General features: G+C 54.8%; 2 protein-coding genes across 2 annotated transcripts in view; one reads left to right on the top strand and one right to left on the bottom strand.

Annotated features, from left to right (window-relative positions):
• BCL2L1 (BCL2 like 1) overlaps positions 1–20,106 on the top strand; it is an 871,182-nt gene that overhangs the window by 790,197 nt on the left and 60,879 nt on the right. The window lies entirely within an intron of this gene.
• On the bottom strand, positions 1,631–16,197 carry SCRT2 (scratch family transcriptional repressor 2). The gene is made up of 2 exons (XM_004272670.2): positions 15,090–16,197; positions 1,631–4,316 (listed from the first exon to the last, which is right to left on the bottom strand). Exons 1-2 carry the CDS (start codon positions 15,220–15,222, stop codon positions 3,526–3,528), a joined length of 924 nt encoding a protein of 307 aa, XP_004272718.1. The 5' UTR covers positions 15,223–16,197; the 3' UTR covers positions 1,631–3,525.

A 20,106-nucleotide genomic window follows, 5' to 3' on the forward strand; every position in this document is an offset into this window, starting at 1 on the left:
TGAGATTTCCTCATGAGAATACACAGTGAGAAGAGGAGTCTGGGAGAGAACCCTGAGGAGCACAAACCACGACAGAAGAAGGAACAGGAAGTGGGTTCCTTCCTTGGGCATAGGAAGGTGAGGCTGCAAAGATGCTGGACAGAGCAGCCAGACAGGGCAGAGGAGAGCCGGAGTTGCATCCTGGAGGGCTTCCTTTGAGAGAGCTGTGAAAAGCAGATTGGACGATATGCTAATTGAGGTGCTCTGGGCTGCAGGTAACAGGGACACAGGCTTTTGCATCTCTGCTCTGCTGTCTAGGCTGTGTGGGCTTCGTGCTAGGGCTGGTTCCCTTTAAGGTCACAAGATGACATATTAGATGTTTATAAAATGTTGATCTAGAGTGGGTTCTGTTCCCTGGACCTGAAACAAATGTAATTGATACAACAGCCAATCAGGGGCAGTGTGTAGCTACGGAGAACTGCGGGTGGATGGCTATGGAAGGCATCAGGTGTCTGGGCCCCTCAAACCTGCTTTGGAAACTTTGTAGGGGATTTCCACACTGCTGTCATTGCTGGAGACACCTGGCACATAGCTCAGGATGCAGCCAGCCTGTCCAGAGGTGTGTGAAAGGAAAGATGAATAGGTTCTAAAAGTGCAAGGAATTCCCTGGCAGTACAGTGGTTAGGACTCTGTGCTCTCACTGTCGAGGTTCGATCTGGGTTCGATCCCTGGTCTGGAACTAAGATCCCACAAGCCGTGCTGCGTGGCCAAAAAAAAAAAAGTGCTGAGTGCACTGCCTACAAAAGGAAGAAAACCGAAAGGTGGCCCAAGGGGAGATGGAGTTCCATTCCCAAGCCCCCAGCCTGGCATCGGGCCCTCAAAGCACACAGCCCCCTCCCCCCACCCCGTGGGTCTGTGCTGGGGGTTGGAGTTAAGTGGCATGGTGCTAGTAATCCCCAGGGAAGTTTTTAGTAAGGCAAAGGCAGGATTTGTATTTTGAAAGATCACCAAGCCCACTGGCAAGGAGGATGGACTGATTGTCCACTGTCTTCCTGAACAGTTTTGGTGACAGGTAGCTCACAGGCTCTAGGGGCAGCTCATTGTTTTGGGACAATGTTGCCTGCTGAACCAAAGTCAACCTTTTTGCATGCATGTACTTGCTGCTTGTATGACCACTAGGGCTGGCCAGAACCCCCACACCCAGAGCAGCAGAGGGTGAAGTGGGGAAGGATATAGGGGTTGTAAACTGGCTGTCGGGACCAATCTGACCCACGGTTATATTTGTTTGGCAGGTGCAGTTAATTTGAATTGCAGTTCTTTAAGGTGAGACCCGCTGTTTCCTGTCAGTCACAGGTACAACCGTCCCCTAATGTCTTAGGGCGACGTGCTTCATTCCCTCATGTTATTAACCTGGGTCTTGAACCCTTTCAGTTTGCAACCCCAGTATTTGAGGACTGTTTAGGACTGAGGATGCCTGGGACCTCATGGATGTCAAGGGACCCCTGGAACTGTGTGACTGCTGGTGGCAGCTACAGGCTGGTCAGACTACAGGGAGGGAAATTGAGTGGAAAAAAATCTGGCTGCCTCTCAGATGCCCCCCGCCCAAACCCGTCCCCATCACAAGGTCTAGAGGCACTGGTGAGTGGCCAAAGTCCCTTTAATATCCCTGAATTGCCTTACAGGTAATACTGCTGGAGGTGAGGAAGGGATGGGGGTCTGGGGTAGGAGACGGGGGAGGAGGAGGGAGGGAGAGCGCCAAGCGCTCATACAAAATATGGCCAAAAGGCTTAGCATGCATGGAAAATTATTGCTGTCGGAAGTTCCTATTTACAGGATCAACACCCTTCGTAATTGATTCTGAAACCCCTCTCCCTTTCCGCATCCCTGCCGCCTCGCTTCCCCGGGTGGGCCTGGAGCGGAGAAGCCCTAGAGAAGTGCCCCTGCTCCAGGGGCCCCTCCAGCCTCCACCCTCCTTCGCGGCTCAGGGGAGAGGGGGAGGGTCCGAGAGTCCGGGACTCCTGCCCCGAGCTGAGCGCCTAGAGATGGGGCAGAGGCGTGTGCTTAAAGCAGAGGGGGCCAGGGTCCGCGAGCGTGGAGGTGTGTGCTTCGGTCCTCGCCCGGGCATGCAGAAGCGCGGCGGGGGAGGTAGTGGCGGCCAATGGGGGCAGCTGGCAGCCCCGGCCCCTCTGCCCGGGAGAGTTGCATAGACGTGGCCGGGAGGGAGCGCTCCTCCCGTGGAGCGGACCGGGCCGGAGGCCCCAGCGGGTCCGGGGCTCAGTCGGTCCCTGGAACCTGGGGTCCCTCGAGAAGAGGAATAAATAGGAAACATATCGAGGAGGCTCCTCCCTCCGGTCTCCCTGGAGTGGGAATAGAAGGCTCAGGAGGATGAGGACCTGCCCCATGACTGGGCCTCCTGATGTCCCCCATCCCCCAGTTGAGGGTCATCAGGCTATCCCTCCCATTCTCGTGTCCCCTTCCCCAGCAAGTTCAGGCTCTGATGAGGGTGGGGCTTCTCCCTCACTCCCTGAAATGGGGTGTGTTGGGGTGGCGGGCAGCCCTCTATGGCCTTTGCTGCCCCTCTCCTTGCTTGGCTCCCTGACCTCCCAGTCCAGCTGGGAAAGCCAGACCATCCCTGGTGAGGCCAAGAGATTAAATAGAATAATAAATAGATAAATCAATAAATACACAAATAAATAAACTGGAGAGGCCCAGCTGGATGGGGAGAAGGGCATTTGTGAGGTGCCCCAGACCTCACACCAACGAGTAAGGAGGGGTACCTGTAGTCCTGTGGGTGGGGAAAGTGCTCAGAGAATCTGGGGAGAGGCTGTCCTGGGGTGAGAGAGGGGCTACATTAGGGGGCAGGGCCCTGAACTGCCCCTCAAGTCCGCCCCAGGTCAGGTGAACTCAGAGGGGTGACAGCTGCTAGTGGAATGAGGGATCTGGAGAGAGTAGGGGTGGGGATGGGTGAGAAGGCCCCCCGAGGATGAAGAAGGTGGGGTGGTGGTGTGTGAATGGCTGGACCTAAAGCTGAGGTGAGGAGGGGATCAGGGACAGAGTGGGGACTCCAAGAGGAGTGAAGATTAGATCCCTCAGGCCTGTGTCCTGGTGTGGATGGGGCATCCACTGCAGGCGTGAGTCAAAGGGGGTTTAGGCCTTACATTGGGGGCTCCAGTAGAGAACCGGTCTGAGACTCAGCTCAGAAATGAGAGGAAAGATCTGCAAGTTAGAAGGGGAGAGGTGCAGAGTCTGGGGGGGAAGGGGGGAGAAAATTCCGGCTCTAGGGCCCGGGAAAGGTGCGGACCTGGTGCCTGAGTTGGGAGCCTTGAGGGCGTGGACAAGGGGTCAAGGTCCGAATCTTGGTAGCCGGTAAGGACGATGTGGGTCGGGATGTACTGGGGAAGTCAGTGCCGGAAGCAAGTTCTGGGTTAGGGGTGGAGAGAAAAGTTCCGGTCTGGGAGCAGGGTCCCCACGAGGGGCGTGGGCAGGGGAACGCAGCTGGGGGACGCTGAGGGCACAGGTGGGGGGGGCCCGGGAATGTCGGGAGGCTCAGCTGGCGAGGCCGGCGGGGGGTGGTGGGGGCGGCTCGGCCCCCTTGACGCAGGCGGCCTCGCAGTGCTTGTGGAGGTAGGACTTGAGCGCGAAGGTCTTGTCGCACTGGCGGCAGCGGTAGTGCTTGAAGGCCGAGTGCGTCTGCATGTGCGCGCGCAGGTTGGAGCGGTCGGCGAAGGCCTTGCCGCAGTGCGCGCAGCCGAATGGCTTCTCGCCCGTGTGAGAGCGCATGTGGCCCTGCAGAAGCCAGGGCCGCGAGAAGGCCTTGCCGCACACGCCGCACTTGTGGCGCAGGTTGTGCGTGAGCACGTGCATGGCCAGCGCAGGCATGGACACGTAAGCCTTGCCGCACGTCGGGCACTTGCGCGCCAGCTGGCTGTCCAGGCTGCGGTGCGTCTGCTTGTGGCGGCTCAGGTTCGACGACGTAGCGTACGTCTTGCCGCACTCGGCGCACGCGTGCCGGTGCCCGCCGCCCGCCGGCGTCCCCGCGCGTCCCGCGCGTCCCCCAGCGCTTCCGGCGTCCCCCGCGCCCCCGGCATCCCCGCCGCCCCCGCCGCGCCGCCGGCGCGAGCGCCCGTCCGAGATGAAGAAGGCGTCCATGGAGTAGCTGTCGGTCACGGCCGCCTCCCCGCGGAAGTAGCGCGCCGACAGGCTGGACTGCGGGCTCTCGGGGTCGCTGTACTCCTCCGGCGCCGCCGGCGGGTACGCGGGCTCCGCCGGCCCCAGGTCCAGGCCCGGCTTCTGGTCCGCATCGTAGCTGCTGGGGGGCAGGCAGTGCGGGGCGTAACCTGGAGGGGGCGAGACGGAAGCGGGGAAGGTGAGGCGCCTGGGAGGCGTCCACGTGGCCGCTGTAGGGAAGTGACGGCTGCTTGTACGATAGCAGTCGCTGTCCTGCGCCTGTGCTCTGGGGGTCAGGCTGCCGAGTTCGGATCCTTCCTCCGTGGGCCGCAATAAAAATCACCCCACCCCACCCTCGTGGAGTGCGGTGAGGTCAAGTTCTACTGGCTTTGTGTTGACTGTCAAATGCTCACAGCCACGCAAGGAAGGTATTATTATTGCACCCACTTTACAGATAGAGAAACTGAGGCGTATAGTCTAAGCCCACAACTAGTAATTGATGGAGCCAGGATCCAAACCTTGGCAGCCTGACGCTAAAGTCCAGGCTTTCTTTATTCCAGCAACATTCTGCCGGTTCCAGTCCTAGGACTTACCTGAATCTCAGTTTCCTCATCTGCAAAATGGAGCTTATGATCGGACACTCCTTCCCAGGGTCTTTGGAAGGACTGAGTAAAGTGATGAGAATGATGAATTAAGCACTTCCCGTGCGCCAAGCTCTGCCGCCATGCTTTACACATGTTAACTCATTCAATCATCACAGACCCTATGAAGTAGATCCTGTTATAATCCCCATTTTACATATAAGGAAACAGAGAGAGAGAGAGAGAACACACAGGAATTGCTATATAAATGTTAGCTATTATAATTATGCTTTTTACTTGCTTGAAAAAGCGACTTCACTGAGGATTATTTAATTGTCTGCCTCCCCCACCAGGCTGTGAGCTTCCCGGATGGGATCTGTGTGCCTGGCTCAAAGGAGGTGTGCAAAGAATATATGTTGTATGAAAGGATCACAATCCTGTTAGACCCACCTCCCAGGGTTGCTGGGGGATTTAAAAGAGGTCACGTATGTGGCATGTAGATGCATGTAGATGCTCCAAGAAGGGAACTTACTTGCTCCCAAGCCTGCTTTGCTCCCTGCTCCACTAGAAGCCTTCTGGAGTCCCCCCGTGAGATTCGTTCCCGCCCCCCCCACCCCCCACCCCTCGCTCCTCTCTAGAGTTGGACCAGAAATCCTTTCCATTTTGGGATCCAGTGACTGGTGGTGGGTGGGCCAGGGCATTCAACAGGGGCTTTCCAAGGGCAGGGGCCACCCTGATTTGTCTCTGCTTCCCTGGGCCTTGTGTGGTCCCAGCACCCTCCTTGAAGCCCCTGGGGCCTGGGCTCCCAGGAGAGTTTCTGTTGTAAGCAGGGAACTGGATTCAGAGCTTTCGTCCCCTTAAACAGCCTGCCTGATTCAGCCTTCGTGCTTTTGCCTCTCATAGGGCACTTTGGGATGGTCACAGGGTGAAGTCTGTGTGCAGACTGTCCCCCAACCTGGAAAGCAATGGTGTACCCTTTCTTTCCCTCTGTCCCTTCAGCTGCCCACACAGGGCCCTCTGAACACAGAGATGATTGGGGATTGCGGGGGTGGAGGACTCAGTAGGGAGGGGCACTGTAGTCAGATGCAGAGAGGGCACTGGTGGTGGCAGCTTTATAATGGGGGGTGCTCAGCCTCTCAGCACCCCATCTTCCCCTCCTTTGGTCTGGAGGTACCCCTACCTCCCACTCCAGGAATCAGGCCTGGTACTAAAGCCCCAAAACGTTCAGGGAGTATTGTTTCAGACTGAGTTGAATACCTGTTGGGCATACCCAGACTCCCTCTTTCTCCTTCTGTATTTCTTCCTGTTGTAATTACTGATGATAATGGTAATACTAGCTGATATTTACAGAGCACTTCCTAAGTGCCAGGCTCTGTGCAAAGTACTTCACTCCCATCACCTCGCTGAATCATCGCAAAAATACCTGTGTTACAGATAAGGAAAACTGAGGTTCAGAGTGGTAGTGGTACTTGCTTGCTCAAGTGGTACTTGCTCAAGTGGTAGTGGTACCACTTGCTCAAGTGGTACCACTCTTGTACTGAGGTTCAGAGTGGTAGTGGTACTTGTTCCACCACTACCACTTGCTCAAGTGGTAGTGGTGGAACAAGAGTTGGAACCCACTGCACTGCTCCCCTTGTTTTCCACATGCTGGGAGGTCCCTGAGGAAGGGGCCACGGCTGGGTTGTTCACCTCCTATCCCCAGTGCCCCAGCTAGTGGACACTTGATAAGTATTTGTGAAATGGGTGGTGAATGGGAGATAAAGATTTGCCAGGCCAGCCTCAATCCCCGGCCCAGCAGGGTCTGCCATAGACCATTCTGTCTCCCTGGTCTTGGGACAACTTGATTCCCGACACTGATTGTAGCTGGGTGACCTGGAGCAAGTTGTGCATCTTTCTGCATCTCTGCTCCTTTCTCTGGGTATGGGGCTAGTATAGAATGCATTTGGAGGAGGTCACTGATCATGTGGCCAGTGCCTTGCATGTGCTGTTATTAAGGAAGGATGGCATATTGGTTAAGAGCACCATTTTGGCACCAGACTAGCTGGATTGAGTTCCAGTTTTACCATTCCCAGTTGTGTGATCTTGGACAAACTGACCTCTCTGTGCCTCTGTTTCCCCAGCTGTGAAATGGGAGAAAATAAAAGCACCTAACTCATACAGTTTGCAGTGCAGAGTCCGTGAATAAGCAAACAATAAGTGAAAAGTGAACAAATAATAACCAACACTCCTGGAGCACTTATATATCAGATACTATTTAAAAGCTCTACACACGAATGCATCCCACCCTCATGACTCTGAGGTTGGTACCATCTTACAGATGAGGAAACTGAGGCATAAGGTAGTTAGGTAACGTGCCCGAGGTTGCACAGCTAGTAACTTAGAGACAGGATTCCAACCCAGTGCCTGGCACATGTTGGCTGTTATTATGAATAATAATAACAAATCTCCCCGGATGGGTTTCTGTGCTGCAGTTTTCTTGGCAACTGCACAGACACATTTTGCAGCTCCAACCTGGGCCACTGTTTCCTCGCCCAAGATGTGTAATTTCTGGTTCATGGTCTGGTGAGAAAAATTCTGGTGACCCACGTTGGTAGGAGCTCAATGGACCGGGCAGTCCTCCCTGCAGCAGGGCCCTCTTTCCGTGGTTCCCTCTGGTGGTGGCCTGTAGTACTGCAGCACCTTTCTCTTGTCGCTTGGAATCTCTATATATTGTAGAAATAGGGGCGCCTCAAACAAAGGCTCCTCCTCAGCTTAGGGACGGATGTGAAATTGCCTTCCAGACGGGAACTGTGGGGCCAGACATGATGGCCAGCAGCTGCGGAGTTTGGCATGGGTTGTGGGGTGGGCGTGGAGGGTTGTATGAGAATTTATGTGGTCATGTTGGCAGAGGTGGTTCTAACTTACTTTGTGACCTTGGTCAGGTTGCTTAACCTTTCTGGACTCTGCCTCTACCAGAAGAAGGTTGACTGGGATGCTCTAAAAATACTCTTTGCGTCGTGGCTGAATAGACCCCTCAGTGATGCCCATTGTCCTGTCCCCCATCCCCCAACCCCCGTCAACTCCACCTCATTCTCAGATCCACAGACCTCTCCCTACCTATGTGACCTCGGGCAGGTTATTTAACCTTTTTGTGCCACATCTGTATAAAGGAACTCATAATAGGATTGAATGAATTAATGGTGTAAAATACTTAGTACAATGCCTAGCACACAGTAGCCTCTCAATTTTATTGTCATTATTATTGTCACTACATCTCCTAGTGATATCCTTCTAATCTGCTAGAGAGTGAAGGGGACACACATGGGTATCTTAGGCTGCTGTGTGACCTTGGGCAAACAACCTCACCTCTCTGGGCCTCAACCCTGGAGAATCCTTTAGGACACTATAGGCAATGCTCTTCTGACTCTGTGCGTGGAACTCAGACAAGTTTTGGGTGCCTTCCTCTGCCTTACAGGTGACTGTAGAAGGCTGAGCTGCTTGTCCCCCAGCCAACAGGGTGAGAGAGGCCTCTCTTGTTTGGGTGCAGATAGAGGCAGGGAGGCCCCAGGACTCAGAGAGAAGAGACTTGGCTCTCATCCTGGCTCTTTTACTCATACTCCAGCTGTGTGACCATGGGCAAGTCACAAGGCCTCTCTGGGCTCCAGTGGCCCATCTGAGGGATAGGGAACAGAGCCACTCCTGTGACGTGGGGCTATAGGGAAGGCTTGGAAACACTTTGGAGATGTAGAGATGTCAGGTACATGTCACCTGAGAATGACTTTTGGTTTTCCCTACTCAAGAGTCTTGATATTTTAGACTGAAGGTCCAGAATACATTTTTAAAAAATTCTGCAAGGAGAAAAAAATTCTGCAAGGGAATTTTATGAGAAATCAGGTGTTGGGTGCTTTGCAGACATGTCTCTTCCAATTGTCTGACCCCTTGGGATGAGGGTGGGGGCATCTCTGAGAAGTACTTCTGCTCCTACTGCTTCCAGCTACCCCTGCGCCCTCTCCGTGTGCCAGGCACTGCGCCAAGCCCAGAGGCCCAGAGAGGGGAGAGGAGTTGCCAAGGTCACTGGAGGAGGAGTAAGACTCAAAACCCTCCAGAGTCTGTGTTTTTTTCCAAAACCCCTGAGCAGGCATGGAGACCTGCTAGGGGAGGGACGATTTTCAATTGGTGGGAGGAAAGGGTGGTGGGTTTCTTCAAATACTACCACCCAGCTGGCCTGTGTCTGATGGGATGATGGGGAATTGGGGGTGGGGAGAAGCTATTCTTCTAGAAAATGCACCAGCCCTTTGTAAATCTTCGTAAATGATCAATAAAAGTAATGACTAACACTTACTGAGCACTTACTGTGTACAAGGCACCCTGCTTCGTGCTTTGCACATTAGCTTGTGTCTAAGGGAGTGTGGTGGTCACTTGCCCCGGTGCCCTAGTTCTACAGAAGCTGAAGCCCAGAGAGGAGACTTTACCAGACCACAAAGCAAGTTCACACCAGAGCTAGGCTGGCCTCCTGACTCCCAGGCCAGTGTTCTTTTTCCCAGTCTCTCTCAGATTCCCAGTGTTGCAAACTTCCTCCAGGGAATTTCCAGCCCAAATCCCACTTCCCTGTCTCAAGATGAGCAGAAGAAGAGAGGGGCCTAGTAACGGGCCAGCTTCCCAGGTGGCCCACTTTCCTGAGGAGGGCCAGGCCCTGCTAGGTGGGGGGGCTGGAGGGGCTGCTGCATGAGTTTATTTAGAGCTGTGTCTTGCTGTGCCAGGGCCTCGGGCCTCGAGAATCAGCTCCAGCCAGCTGAGCAGAAAGCCAGGTCTGTCAGCAGCAAAGCAGGATAAAAATAGTTTCTCCTGTCTGCTCACAGAGCTGGGCAAAGGGGCTGGTACCTCCCCCTCCCCTTATTATAGCATCTTTGTTAGCGGTTCCCTGGGCACTGGACCAGAAATGACACCCACCTCCTCCAAGGGCCTGGCAGCTGGTACACCTGCCCACTGGGGAGGGGGGGGTCCCTGAGTCCAGATGAGTGGTGGGCAGAGTGAGGTCTGGCCCAACATAACCAGGGCTGTAGGGTGCGGGGCTCGTGCCCACTGACTCAGACCCAGGGAGTGTTGAGAGGATTCCAGGGCCCCTCCCCACCATCCCTCCCTCCTGAAATCCCCCATATTCTGCTTTTTCCTGACTGTGACCCAATTCCTGTGGCCCATAGGGAGGTCCACAGCTCTGCGGGAATCAATAGGAAAGATTTTTCAAGGGGTTGTGGAGATAGGCATGGTGGCTACGGGTCTGGAGTTGCCCAGCACTGGTTGGTGGAGCAGCCTCCTGCTCCCTGCAGGGTGTCTCTGGGGCCCTTTCTGGGCCTCCTCAGGACTGGCTGTCATGCATAACGCACATTGTCTCTCCAGACCCCCTGCTTTTCTGCCCTACCCTCTCTGTGCCCCAGAAGGTGCCCATGCCAACTTCCCTTCCTAGCCAAAGGCTGGCAGTGGACACTTCATCCCAGGGGAGCCCACAGCTGGAAGGAGGCCAAGAGTTCTGGGGGGCTCGTCTCTCTCAGCAGCGTCTTGCATGCCCCCCAGAGGGCCTCCAGGCTGTGGGGATCCCTGGAACATGTAGATGAAGGACCCCAGGGAGGGGTGATGCGGTCTGCCATTTATGCCCTTGTCATCTCGGGCAAGTAATCTCTCTGGCCTCAGGTTTGCCTCTGGCAGTTGAAGCTAACCTTCCTCAGCACTCTGCTCTCACTGCCATTTGCCCACTGTGTGTGTGTGTGTGTGCGTGTGTGTGTGTGTGTGTGAGTGAGAGATGGGGATGTATAAATTGCTGTGCTGCCACAGGGACTTGATGTACTCTCCTGTCCTCTCTCAGAAGCCACAAACTGAGACTGTCTGAAGAGTGGACACTCCGTCTGGGCCCCTCATGTCCCCCTTGTGACCCCAGGCTTTAGGGGGGACCAGGGGCCCCAGATTCAGTATCCCACGTGGACCCTGTTGTTCCGCATTCCCAGTGACTAATTCTTAGGAAAATCAGATTTTTTGGGTCCCTAGAAGGTCAGAGCTGAAAGAGATCAAGTTTGACTGCTTCTTTTCATAAGAGAGAAACTGGGGCTCGGGTAAGGGAAGATTAGTTCAGAGCCACAGAGAAAGCTGATGGTGGCTCTAAGACGTGAACCAGCCAGCCTTAAGAATAGACCTGGACATGACCTTGGACTAGAAATTGGATCTGGATCCTGATCCTGGAGACTGAACGTTGACCCGGACATGGATTGAAACTTGAACTTGGACATGGATTTGTTCTGAATTTTGGAGTGGACCTGTAACCTGGGACATTGACCTTGGACCTAGACTTTAGACCTTGTCCTAGACCTAAGATTGGACCTGGACATTGGACCTGGACATTGGACTGGACGTTGGACATGGACTTTGAACCTGGACCTCTGACATGTCTCTGATCTTGACCTTGGACCTGGACCAAGACCAAGATGCCCGGGGTAGAACACTCATATGGGCCTGCTGTGTGTCCTTGGGTACCTCCTCAGCCATCTCTGGGCTCCGTCTGCCAAGGGATTGGGGCTACCCTTTTGCATCCCTGCTCCCCAAATGGGCTTTCTGAAGTGTGGGGTAGATGTGTGGCAATTGGGGACTTTCAGCCAGGTGGAGCGACTCCCCGGCGCCATCAGAGGGGGTAAGCAGAAGCGGGTGCTGGTATAATGTGGTCACTAGATAAGCCTATGGGCAGAAGTAGGAGCGCTTCCTCAGCTGCTGGGGAGGCTTAATGTAGCTGCAGAGGACAGACAAGTGCGTTATTGGATTGGCATTGATCCCTCATCTGCCTGGGTCAGATGCACTCTGAAGGAGTTATGGGGGCAGGATGGGGTGGGGGTGCAGAGGAAGGAGGACCTGGCATCCAGCTGGACTTCAGAGTTAGGGTGTGAGGAGAGGTAGACGTCCACCGGTCCATGGAGACCACTGCTATGCAGAGGGATGGGCAGCAGCCTACACTGAGGTGGCCGAATCCCTAGCATTCCCCGGGATGGGGGCCTAGGCCTGGGAAGGGACGGGCTTCGTAGAGCTGGAGGGCGAGGTTCTGAGAGGGTTAGGAGGATGTGAGTTGGCATCTCACCGCGAGACGGAATCTGTGCTCGGAATCACCCAAGGGAGAGGAGGGGAAGGGAAGGCTCCGTGGAGGCAGAAAGCAGTGGAGGACGCAGGAGGAGAGGAGGAGGCCTCGCACTGGAGAGGACGGCAGAATTAGATCTGCTCTCCCTTCTTCGGGGAGCTCCGCAGAGAGACCTGGAACCTTCCCCATTTGTGGCGCTTCTTCCCTATTTAGGGGTTCTGTGCATTCAGGGGGAGGCTGGAGACCAGATGCACCTGCCACACCCTCTGGCCAGCCCATGGAGGCTGAGAAGGAAGGGAGTAAGGAAGCAAAGAGCATTGCTGGTGTGTGTGTGTGTGTGTGTGTGTGTGTGTGTGTGTGTGTGTGTGTGTGTGTGTGTGTGTGTGTGTGTGTGTGTGTGTGTGTGTGTGTGTGTGTGTGTGTGTGTGTGTAGGAGGAGGAGTCCTCCAGGAATTCTCCAGCACTCCCAGCCTTTCCCTGAGCTGGGGGTACACTCTTTAATTTGGGGTCCTGCATCTTCATCAGTTAGGAGCCTGTGGTTCCCCTGACCTCCACATTCATAGGCTCCCTTCCCCAGATTCCCCTCCCACCAGTCTCATCCTGACCCTGCAGGGATGGCTTGTAAGAGGATCTTTCTAATAACTGGAACTATCTCCAGCCCCAGGCCCTCCCCCTTCCCTCCCTCCTTTCTCCTCCCCCCCCTTCTCTCCCTCACTCTCCTCACCTCCCCCCCCCCTCTCTTTCTCCTTGTTTACCCAGCACACTTACACACGCTGAGAGAGAAAAACGTCAGCTCAGCAATTTTTCACACTTCCCTCAAATGCTCAGCAAGGTTATTTCCGGCAGAACGGAGACAACGGACCGCTAGGAGCCGGCAGGCTCTCTGAGGACCCCCGGCACCCCTACCCACCCGTGCAGTGAGGGAGCCTTCACTTCCCAATCTGGCCACACCCCAGGGGTGGAAGAGGCCCCCGATAACAGAACAAGGCAGACCCTGTGTTCCCTGGGTCACCCCCTGGTCTCCGACACTAACCATTTACTGCAGACACTGCCAGGGCACCCAGGTCAGGGTGCCTGTCCTCAGCATGGGGCAGCCTGCAGAGACTGAAGCCAAGAAAAACGCCTGGCCTCAGAAACTCTGCCACCCTCAGCCAGACATCAGATGGTAAATGGAGCCCTACAGAAACCCTGACAATGGCCCCCTGCATTCTCTTAGACCCACATCCAGTCATCTCCGCTGCCTCCCAACCCAAACTTGACCTTCACAGAAGCTGAGCTTGTCAAAGTTGGAAGGATACTTAGATCATGCCATCCAAACTCTTTCACTGCTGAGGAGGCGGAGGACCAGAGAAGGGAAGGCACTTGCCCAAGGTCACAGAGCAAGTCAGAGATCTAAAGCCCAGGCCTCCCAGAGTTCCAGACCAGATATCAGACTATCAGGACAGCCTCAGGATTCCCCAGAGGGAGCTGGTCTGGAGCCCTTTGGGGAAAGGGCCAAGGACAGGGATGGTTCTAGGGTATCAAAGCTGGTAGAACATCCCTGCTGATGGCTTTGCCCTTACCCTGCTTCCCACCATTCACTCAGGGGCTCCTTTCAAAGCTTTTTTGGACTGAATTCAAGGCAAGGCGTTCCTGCCTCCCTCCTGAGGAACAGTCTGCAGTTTTGGCTGTGCATGAGAAATTCTCTGGGCTTCTCTAGGTTTTCTCAGCTGGCCTGGGACAGGACCAAGGGGGACTCGGCGGGCAGAAGCCCAGGGCTTTGTGTCAGTTCCCCAAGGGATCCACATCCCAGGCTTGCAGACATTTCCATTTCTACCCAGGTCCCCAGCCCTGGCATGGCCCCAGGTCTACCCTCTGTCCTGCCAGCACTCAGATAAGCCCAGCCATATCCCTGGGCTTCAGTCCTCAACCCCAAGAGGTCCTGGGGTCAAGAAAAGAGGACAGTAGAATATGAGACATGTGGGCAAAGAAAAAGGGAGGTTGATTCTCTTGGGGATCTGGGGGAGGCCAGGAGATGAGGGGCTGTAGCTGTATCCCCGATCACTCCCTAATTTCTTTGACCTTGATGAGGTCACAGAGCCTTTTACCCAGCGCCCTCTTGCTACCTGGCTTGGCAGAGTGATGGAATGTGGGTGAAGTGCTTGGAAATCCCTGAGGCAGAAGCTCCCACCCTCCTGCCTTTGCCATCTCAGCTTCCCCCCTCTTCTTCAGTCCTTTCTTCTCTCCTTTTTCTCTCCCCTCCTCTCCCCTTCTCTCTCTCTCTCTCTCACACACACACCCCAAAGCTGATGCCACATGTGATGTCAGATTTCTTACTGCCAAAGGGATGCCCCCGCTCCAGACACCTGTCCTGGTGGGGACCATCAGAGGAGAACCCCTTTGTGATCCCCTTCATGGGGGATGGGGTCCACAGAAGCAGTCTCTGATTTTTCTCCACACCCTCCAGAGCTCACCCCCTTCTGGGCCTGAATGACCTCTCGTCCCCCAAACCCTTGTCCCTACAAGGCACTTGCTCTGAAAAGAAATAGAGTGTGTTGGGGGTAGGGGACTGACAAAAAACAGCAGGGCTGGCTCTGGAGGGGAGTGAGAAACTGGAGGGGGAGGGAGTGCAGCTCAGGAGACCAGGAGCCACTTTGGGGGAACCCCTCCTAGAAATTCCCTCTTCCTCTCAGTCCCCAGGACAGGCCCAGCCTTTGGCAGGCGTGCGGCTGAGGGTAACAAAAGAGTTGCCGAGAGAGGGGCCCGAGAACACTTGTCTGGCATCGCCAGGGGGAGTAGGCTTGAAGGGAGAGAGGGTGCCCCCAGCCACCCCCAGGGAACCAGCCCTATTTCCCCAGGGATTGGTAGTCCAGGCCGGTTTACCTTCCCCATCAAGGGAGCACTCTCGGGCAACCAGCCTCCTTCCCTCAACCACGGAGAGGGGACCCTCAGATTGCCTTATGCATTAGCCCCCCAGCACTAGCCCTTCATGGGCACCTCTCTCTCTCCATTCTCTCACCATCCCTCACTCTGGCACCAATCTAGGGCCACAACTTTCAAAGTCCGGGCAGGCGCTTGATGGCGGGATGGGCCGACCCTGCGACTTTCCCTTTGTACGGACCTGGCCCTTGCCCCGCCCGCCCAGCCCTTGGGAAGCCCGGGGGGCGCACACAGCCAGGGTCATCTCCTCCCGGGGTTCCCTACCGCGCGCACCCCTCCTCGTGGCCCGAGTTGGGGAGGGCCCGAACTCCCCTCTCCTCTTCTCCCCCATCCCCCCGCCGGGTCCCACTCACCGTTGTCCTCGGGCGGCCCCCGGGCGCCAGGCAGCACGTAGGCGGTCTCCAAGGGGTGATAGGTGGGGGCCGGCACCCCGCTGCACTGGAAGCCGTCCCCTTTGATCTTCTTTACCAGGAAGGAGCGGGGCATGGTGCGACTGGCGGGGGGCTCGGCGGGGGCACTAGCGAGGGGCCCCGGTGGGGGCAGGCGGCCAGCCGGGCGCGATTGGCTGGCTGCGCGGAGTTTCAGCACTGGACAGCTCCCAGCGGGCGGGCGGGCGGGCGGCCGAGCGGAGCCGGCACCGGTGGCGGCGGCCCCGGCTCTGGCTCTGGCTCCCGCTCGGGCTTGGCGGCGGCGGCGCGCAGACAGGCGATCGCTGGAGCTGTGCTCAGCACTCCGGCTGCCGGCTTTATATGGGACGCAGGCTGGAGGAGATCAGGTGGTCCCCTAGCAATGGAACTGTTCAGCGCTCTAATCCATCAAATGTCCCCCAGGACAATCGCTCCGCACACGTTCCCCTGAACCGGCGGCGGTGGGGGCAGGCCAGGCTCAGGGAGCAGCGGGCAGGCAGGAGGGGAGAAAGTGAGGGTGAGAAAGGCGCAGAGATATAGAGAGACGGAGAAAGGGGGGGAGGGAGACAAGGGGGAGAGAGAGAGAAGAGATACATAGAGAAAGACAGAGACATACAGAGAAACGGAGACACACACACTGAAAGAGGTAGAAATAGGAGCAGAGAGACCAAGATAAGGACAAAAAGACACAAGATAGAAACAGAGAAAAGAAAGGCAGAGATGGAGAGAAGTAGCAACACACACACCCACGGGAGAAAAAGAGAGCTCCAGATACACAAAAACAAAGCACCCCAGGGATGCAAAGAAAGGGAAAGAAAAGTGCAAGACAGAGAGAGAAAGAGAGGGGAGAGGAGGTAGAGTGGTCTGAGCAGGCGGGGTTCAGGCACATGGGGACAGGGAAGGGAATGCAAAGAAAAGAGTGCGAGCTCGCCAGCGGCGATCCTCCTGCCTCCAGCCCTCTCCCTGTCCCCCAATTTTGAAGGGGCTAGTTTGGACACTCAGCTTTAACTAGGGGAAGTCATCCCCCCACCCCAGCTTGACCTCCCACTGAAGCCCCCTGTTGGGTTTGGGGTTTAACTTTCTTCTTCCAGAACTGATGGGGGGAGCAAGTGCCCGACGCCGATGCCCAGCCCCGCTCAGCCAGTCCTGTTCCGGTGCCTAGCTCAGGCGCGCGCTGCAAGAGGAAGTGAAAATCGTCCAGTAATTAATTTCCCTGCTGCCGGGGGGGTGGTGGTTTTGACACATCCGAGGCTGTGTCTTTCCCTGAAGCGGGGAGCAGACAATAGAGACACGTGGACTGGGAAGGGAGAGGGGGGAAGGGAGGGGGAGTGGGGCTCCCGCTGGAACTCTTCGCAGGTCAGCTCCTTTGTCTCCAGGAGGATCTGAGCAGACCCCCCCCACCCCAATCCAGCCAAAACCTAGGGGAGCTCCCGTATCTGGGCAGGACCAAGGAGCAGTAGAATGCAACCCCCTGACCAGAGAGGCTGCTTGGCAAAGTGCCATGGTGGTGGGCTGGCCTCAGCAAGTATGGGATGTCCAGAGCACAACAGTCCCGGAATCAGACTCTAGGAATGCCAAGATCTCATTGGTTAACAGCATTCTGCTTATGGGATGCCAGGCTGATGCAGTGTGTATGTGCTTTTGGGACTGGGTCATCCAATACCAGTTGGGAGACTAAGACCCATGGAGGCTGAGAGAGGCCATGGAGGTGCCCAGGATCCCATAGTGAGTCAGCAAAAATTCCCAGAGACACCCCCCGCCCCGGCTTTTGGGCCCTCACACAATCTTTCAGTTGTCACTTAGAAACCTCGGAATAAAATATGGGCCCCTGATCTTGCCAAGGGCCTGAATGATCTGGGGGGCCCTGCCCATCTTCTCAGCCATATTGCCCCATATTTTGCCCTCTGGGACTTTTTTTAACCTCAGTCACAGAGGGCTGAGGTGCCCACACCCTCTGATTCATGGCACATCCAGTATTCCCCACTCCAGCCACACAAGCTGACTTCTAGCCTTGCAGGCTTCCTGCTCTCTCTTGGCCCCCACACTGGTTCCTCTGTTTAGAGGAACCCTCCCTTTCACCCTAGTGCACCCCTACTTGTCCTCAGGGCATAGCTGAGGCATCACTTCCTCTGTGAAGTGCCCCTGACTTCCTACATGGCAGGGCCAGCTTGCCCATTGGCCTCTGAGCTTTGTGACTCTGCCCTGCGTTTGGCTCGGCGTACTCTAACAGGCTGCAGTAGCGTATCCCAGCTCCCCTACTTACTAGCCATGAGATCTTGGGCAAGTTATTCAACTTCTCTGTGCCTCAGTTTCCCATGTTATAAAATGGGAATAATAATTGTTGTTAGTTCAGGGGTTGCTGAGAGCATTACAAGAGTTGCTGATTGCAAAAGGGCTTGGAATGGTGCCTGACATATAGTACATGCTCATTCCATGTGGATTCTATATGTACAGTTGCACCTGGAGCACCCAGGGTTCACCTAACACATGTTTGTGGGGTTGTGTGGAGTAAGTAGTGACCTAGACAGTCCTAGTCCCTCATCTCCTTGGAGGTGACATTCAAGGGACATAAAACTGGGTGGGGATGGAGAGTGCTGGTACCTAGACAGGGTGGTCAGCAAGGGTCGCCTGGAAGAGGTGACATCTAAGCAGAGACGTGAGTAATGAGATGGAGCCAGCCATGGGAGGAGCCAGGGAAAGAGTGCTTCAGGCAGAGGCTTCACAAGTTCAAAGGCTCTGAGGCAAAAATGAGCTTGGGCCAGTTCGGGAACAGCAAGGAGTGGAAGGAGATGAGGTCAGGAAGTTGGCAGGGCCAGAACCCAGAAGGTGCTCAATAAATCATGAGTGAATGACGGTGGGGTGAGAGTCAGCCTTAAAAGGTGGACATATGGGTTGGAGAATTAACTTTTCACTGCTCACATAGAGGAAGTTGTTGATCGTTATTCGTGGTGTAGTCATATTTTTGAGTTTGTTCTGGGTACTGGGATCTCTGTCCCCTAGGGGTGCCTAGTCCAGTGGGGTAAATAAGACAAGTCGGTGCCCATGAGCTCCACTCCTCTACCTGCTCGATGATTCTATCATTCCTACCTCTTCCATAAGAGATGGGAAAACTGAGCCCAGAGAGCTTCACAGGACACTGAGGGTCCACGGTGACTTAGGGACGGAACTGGGGCTGGACTCTCCCTCACCAGGTGGGCAGGGTGGAGAGGTAATCCCCCCCTGAACTGACAGATGGAGGTGATGTATCCAAGGTCCCATAGCTCACTAGTGTCAGGTTGAAGGTCAGATGCCAAGTCTCTGACCTCCAGCTGGTAGGTGGTATCAGCACCTTTAGCAGATAAGAAGAAACCCTCAGCCCAGAAGCTGAAGTTCAAAAATACCTACGGGGTCGGATGTCCTTAAGCATGGATGAAATACACAACTTCTGACATGGTTTCAGCACTAGGACGCCATGGAGGGCCTTCTATCTCCCAAACCTCCCCCAACACCGGCTCACTGGTTTCAGAAAGTCCACTGTTAGGAATTCATTTTTCCAAGTCACATCAAATAAGGAAAGAATTTTTTCCCCAGGGATGCTTGCTGTACCATCATAGACTGGAATAAAACCCCCAAGTTGGAGACAGTGAGGAGGGGTGTGAATAAGACATCGCCTGGATGGAATATTCTGCAGCCATTAAAAATTATCATCTGGGGGAAGAGCTCATGGAATTATATTCAGTGAAAGATGCAGAATCTTGAAATCTCTCACAGCATGTTTACAACTATGGACCAAAGTAAAAATGAACATGCACAGAAAAGTGAAAGAAGGGTGGTGGAACTATGGGTGTTTCTCCACCTTCTTTTTGTGTTTTCCTAAAGACCATAAAATGTTTCAGTTCAAGAAACATTTATCTTGAGTACTTACTAAATGACTCCCTTACTTCTGAAGAGGAGAAATGATAAAGTTTCGTAAAACATGTCAGGATATTCATTCTTCTGACTTTATAGCATTGCCGATGGCAAATTTCCCCAACGACAACAATAATTATTATTATATCAACAGTGGCTCCGCATGCCTGGCACTGTTCTAAACATCTACCTTTCACAGAAGCTGGCCTTGCCAGGGGCTTTCGATAGAGGGATTTGGAATCAGCCTGTTTTCAGTTCAAATCCATGCTCTGCCATTTCCCAGCTCTGTGATTCTCTGTGCCTCCCTTTCCTCGTCTGTAACATGGAGATTTTAATAGGAACTATCTCCAATGTTGCAGATAATGTACCTGCAAAGTGTTTAGAGCAGTGCCTGGCACAGAGTAACCTGACTTGATAATTGTTGACTATTTTTTGTTTACATTTCATCATTCACCTAAGCCTCATTATGACCTCATGGGAGAAAGCTCTGTTATCAGCCCGATCGACAGACTGGGGTGAAATGACTGGCTCAAGGCCATATGGTTACTGTGCGGAGGAGCTGGGGAGGGTCTGACATCTATGTGGCCCGCTGCCTGCCTCCCCGGGAGTCCCAGTCTTGGCATAATGGGTTTAGCTGGTGAGAGCTGCAGGCTCGGCCCTCCCTAGTCTGCTCTGATATCCCTCAGATTTCAACCCTGCCCTGCCCATCACTAAGGAGGGCAGCTACTAGTGTCTGGGTGTGAATCTCAGTGCTGTGTAACCCCAGGTCGTTGGCAGAGCCGCCCTGAACCTCACTCTGCATGTCTGTAAAGAGGGGACCAGACATCACATGTGCAGGCTTTGCTCCATAGTGTTAGGAGGAAGCACTGCTCTGGGAGTCAGGAGACTGATTCTAGGCTCGCCTCTGCTATCTCTGCTCCCTCTTCTGGGCTCCAGCTTTCTGGTCTGTTGAATGGGCATGGGACAAGATGGTCCCTGAGCTGCTGTCCAGAGCCGATAATGGATTCTGTATGAATTCCAAGGAGGAGAGTGGCCACAAATGCATCCACTCCACGCTGATGGGGCTCTTTCTCTG

Source organism: Orcinus orca, chromosome 16 (assembly GCF_937001465.1).
Source record: "Orcinus orca chromosome 16, mOrcOrc1.1, whole genome shotgun sequence".
In the NCBI taxonomy this organism is placed as follows: Eukaryota; Metazoa; Chordata; class Mammalia; order Artiodactyla; family Delphinidae; genus Orcinus; species Orcinus orca.

Coding starts and splice junctions, on each gene's coding strand:
- SCRT2 (XM_004272670.2), bottom strand. CDS start 15,222: ATGCCCCGCTCCTTCCTGGTAAAGAAGATCAAAGGGGACGGCTTCCAG. Junction 4,317..15,089: donor GGGGCCGCCCGAGGACAACG/GTGAGTGGGACC, acceptor CGCCCCCTCCAG/GTTACGCCCCGCACTGCCTG.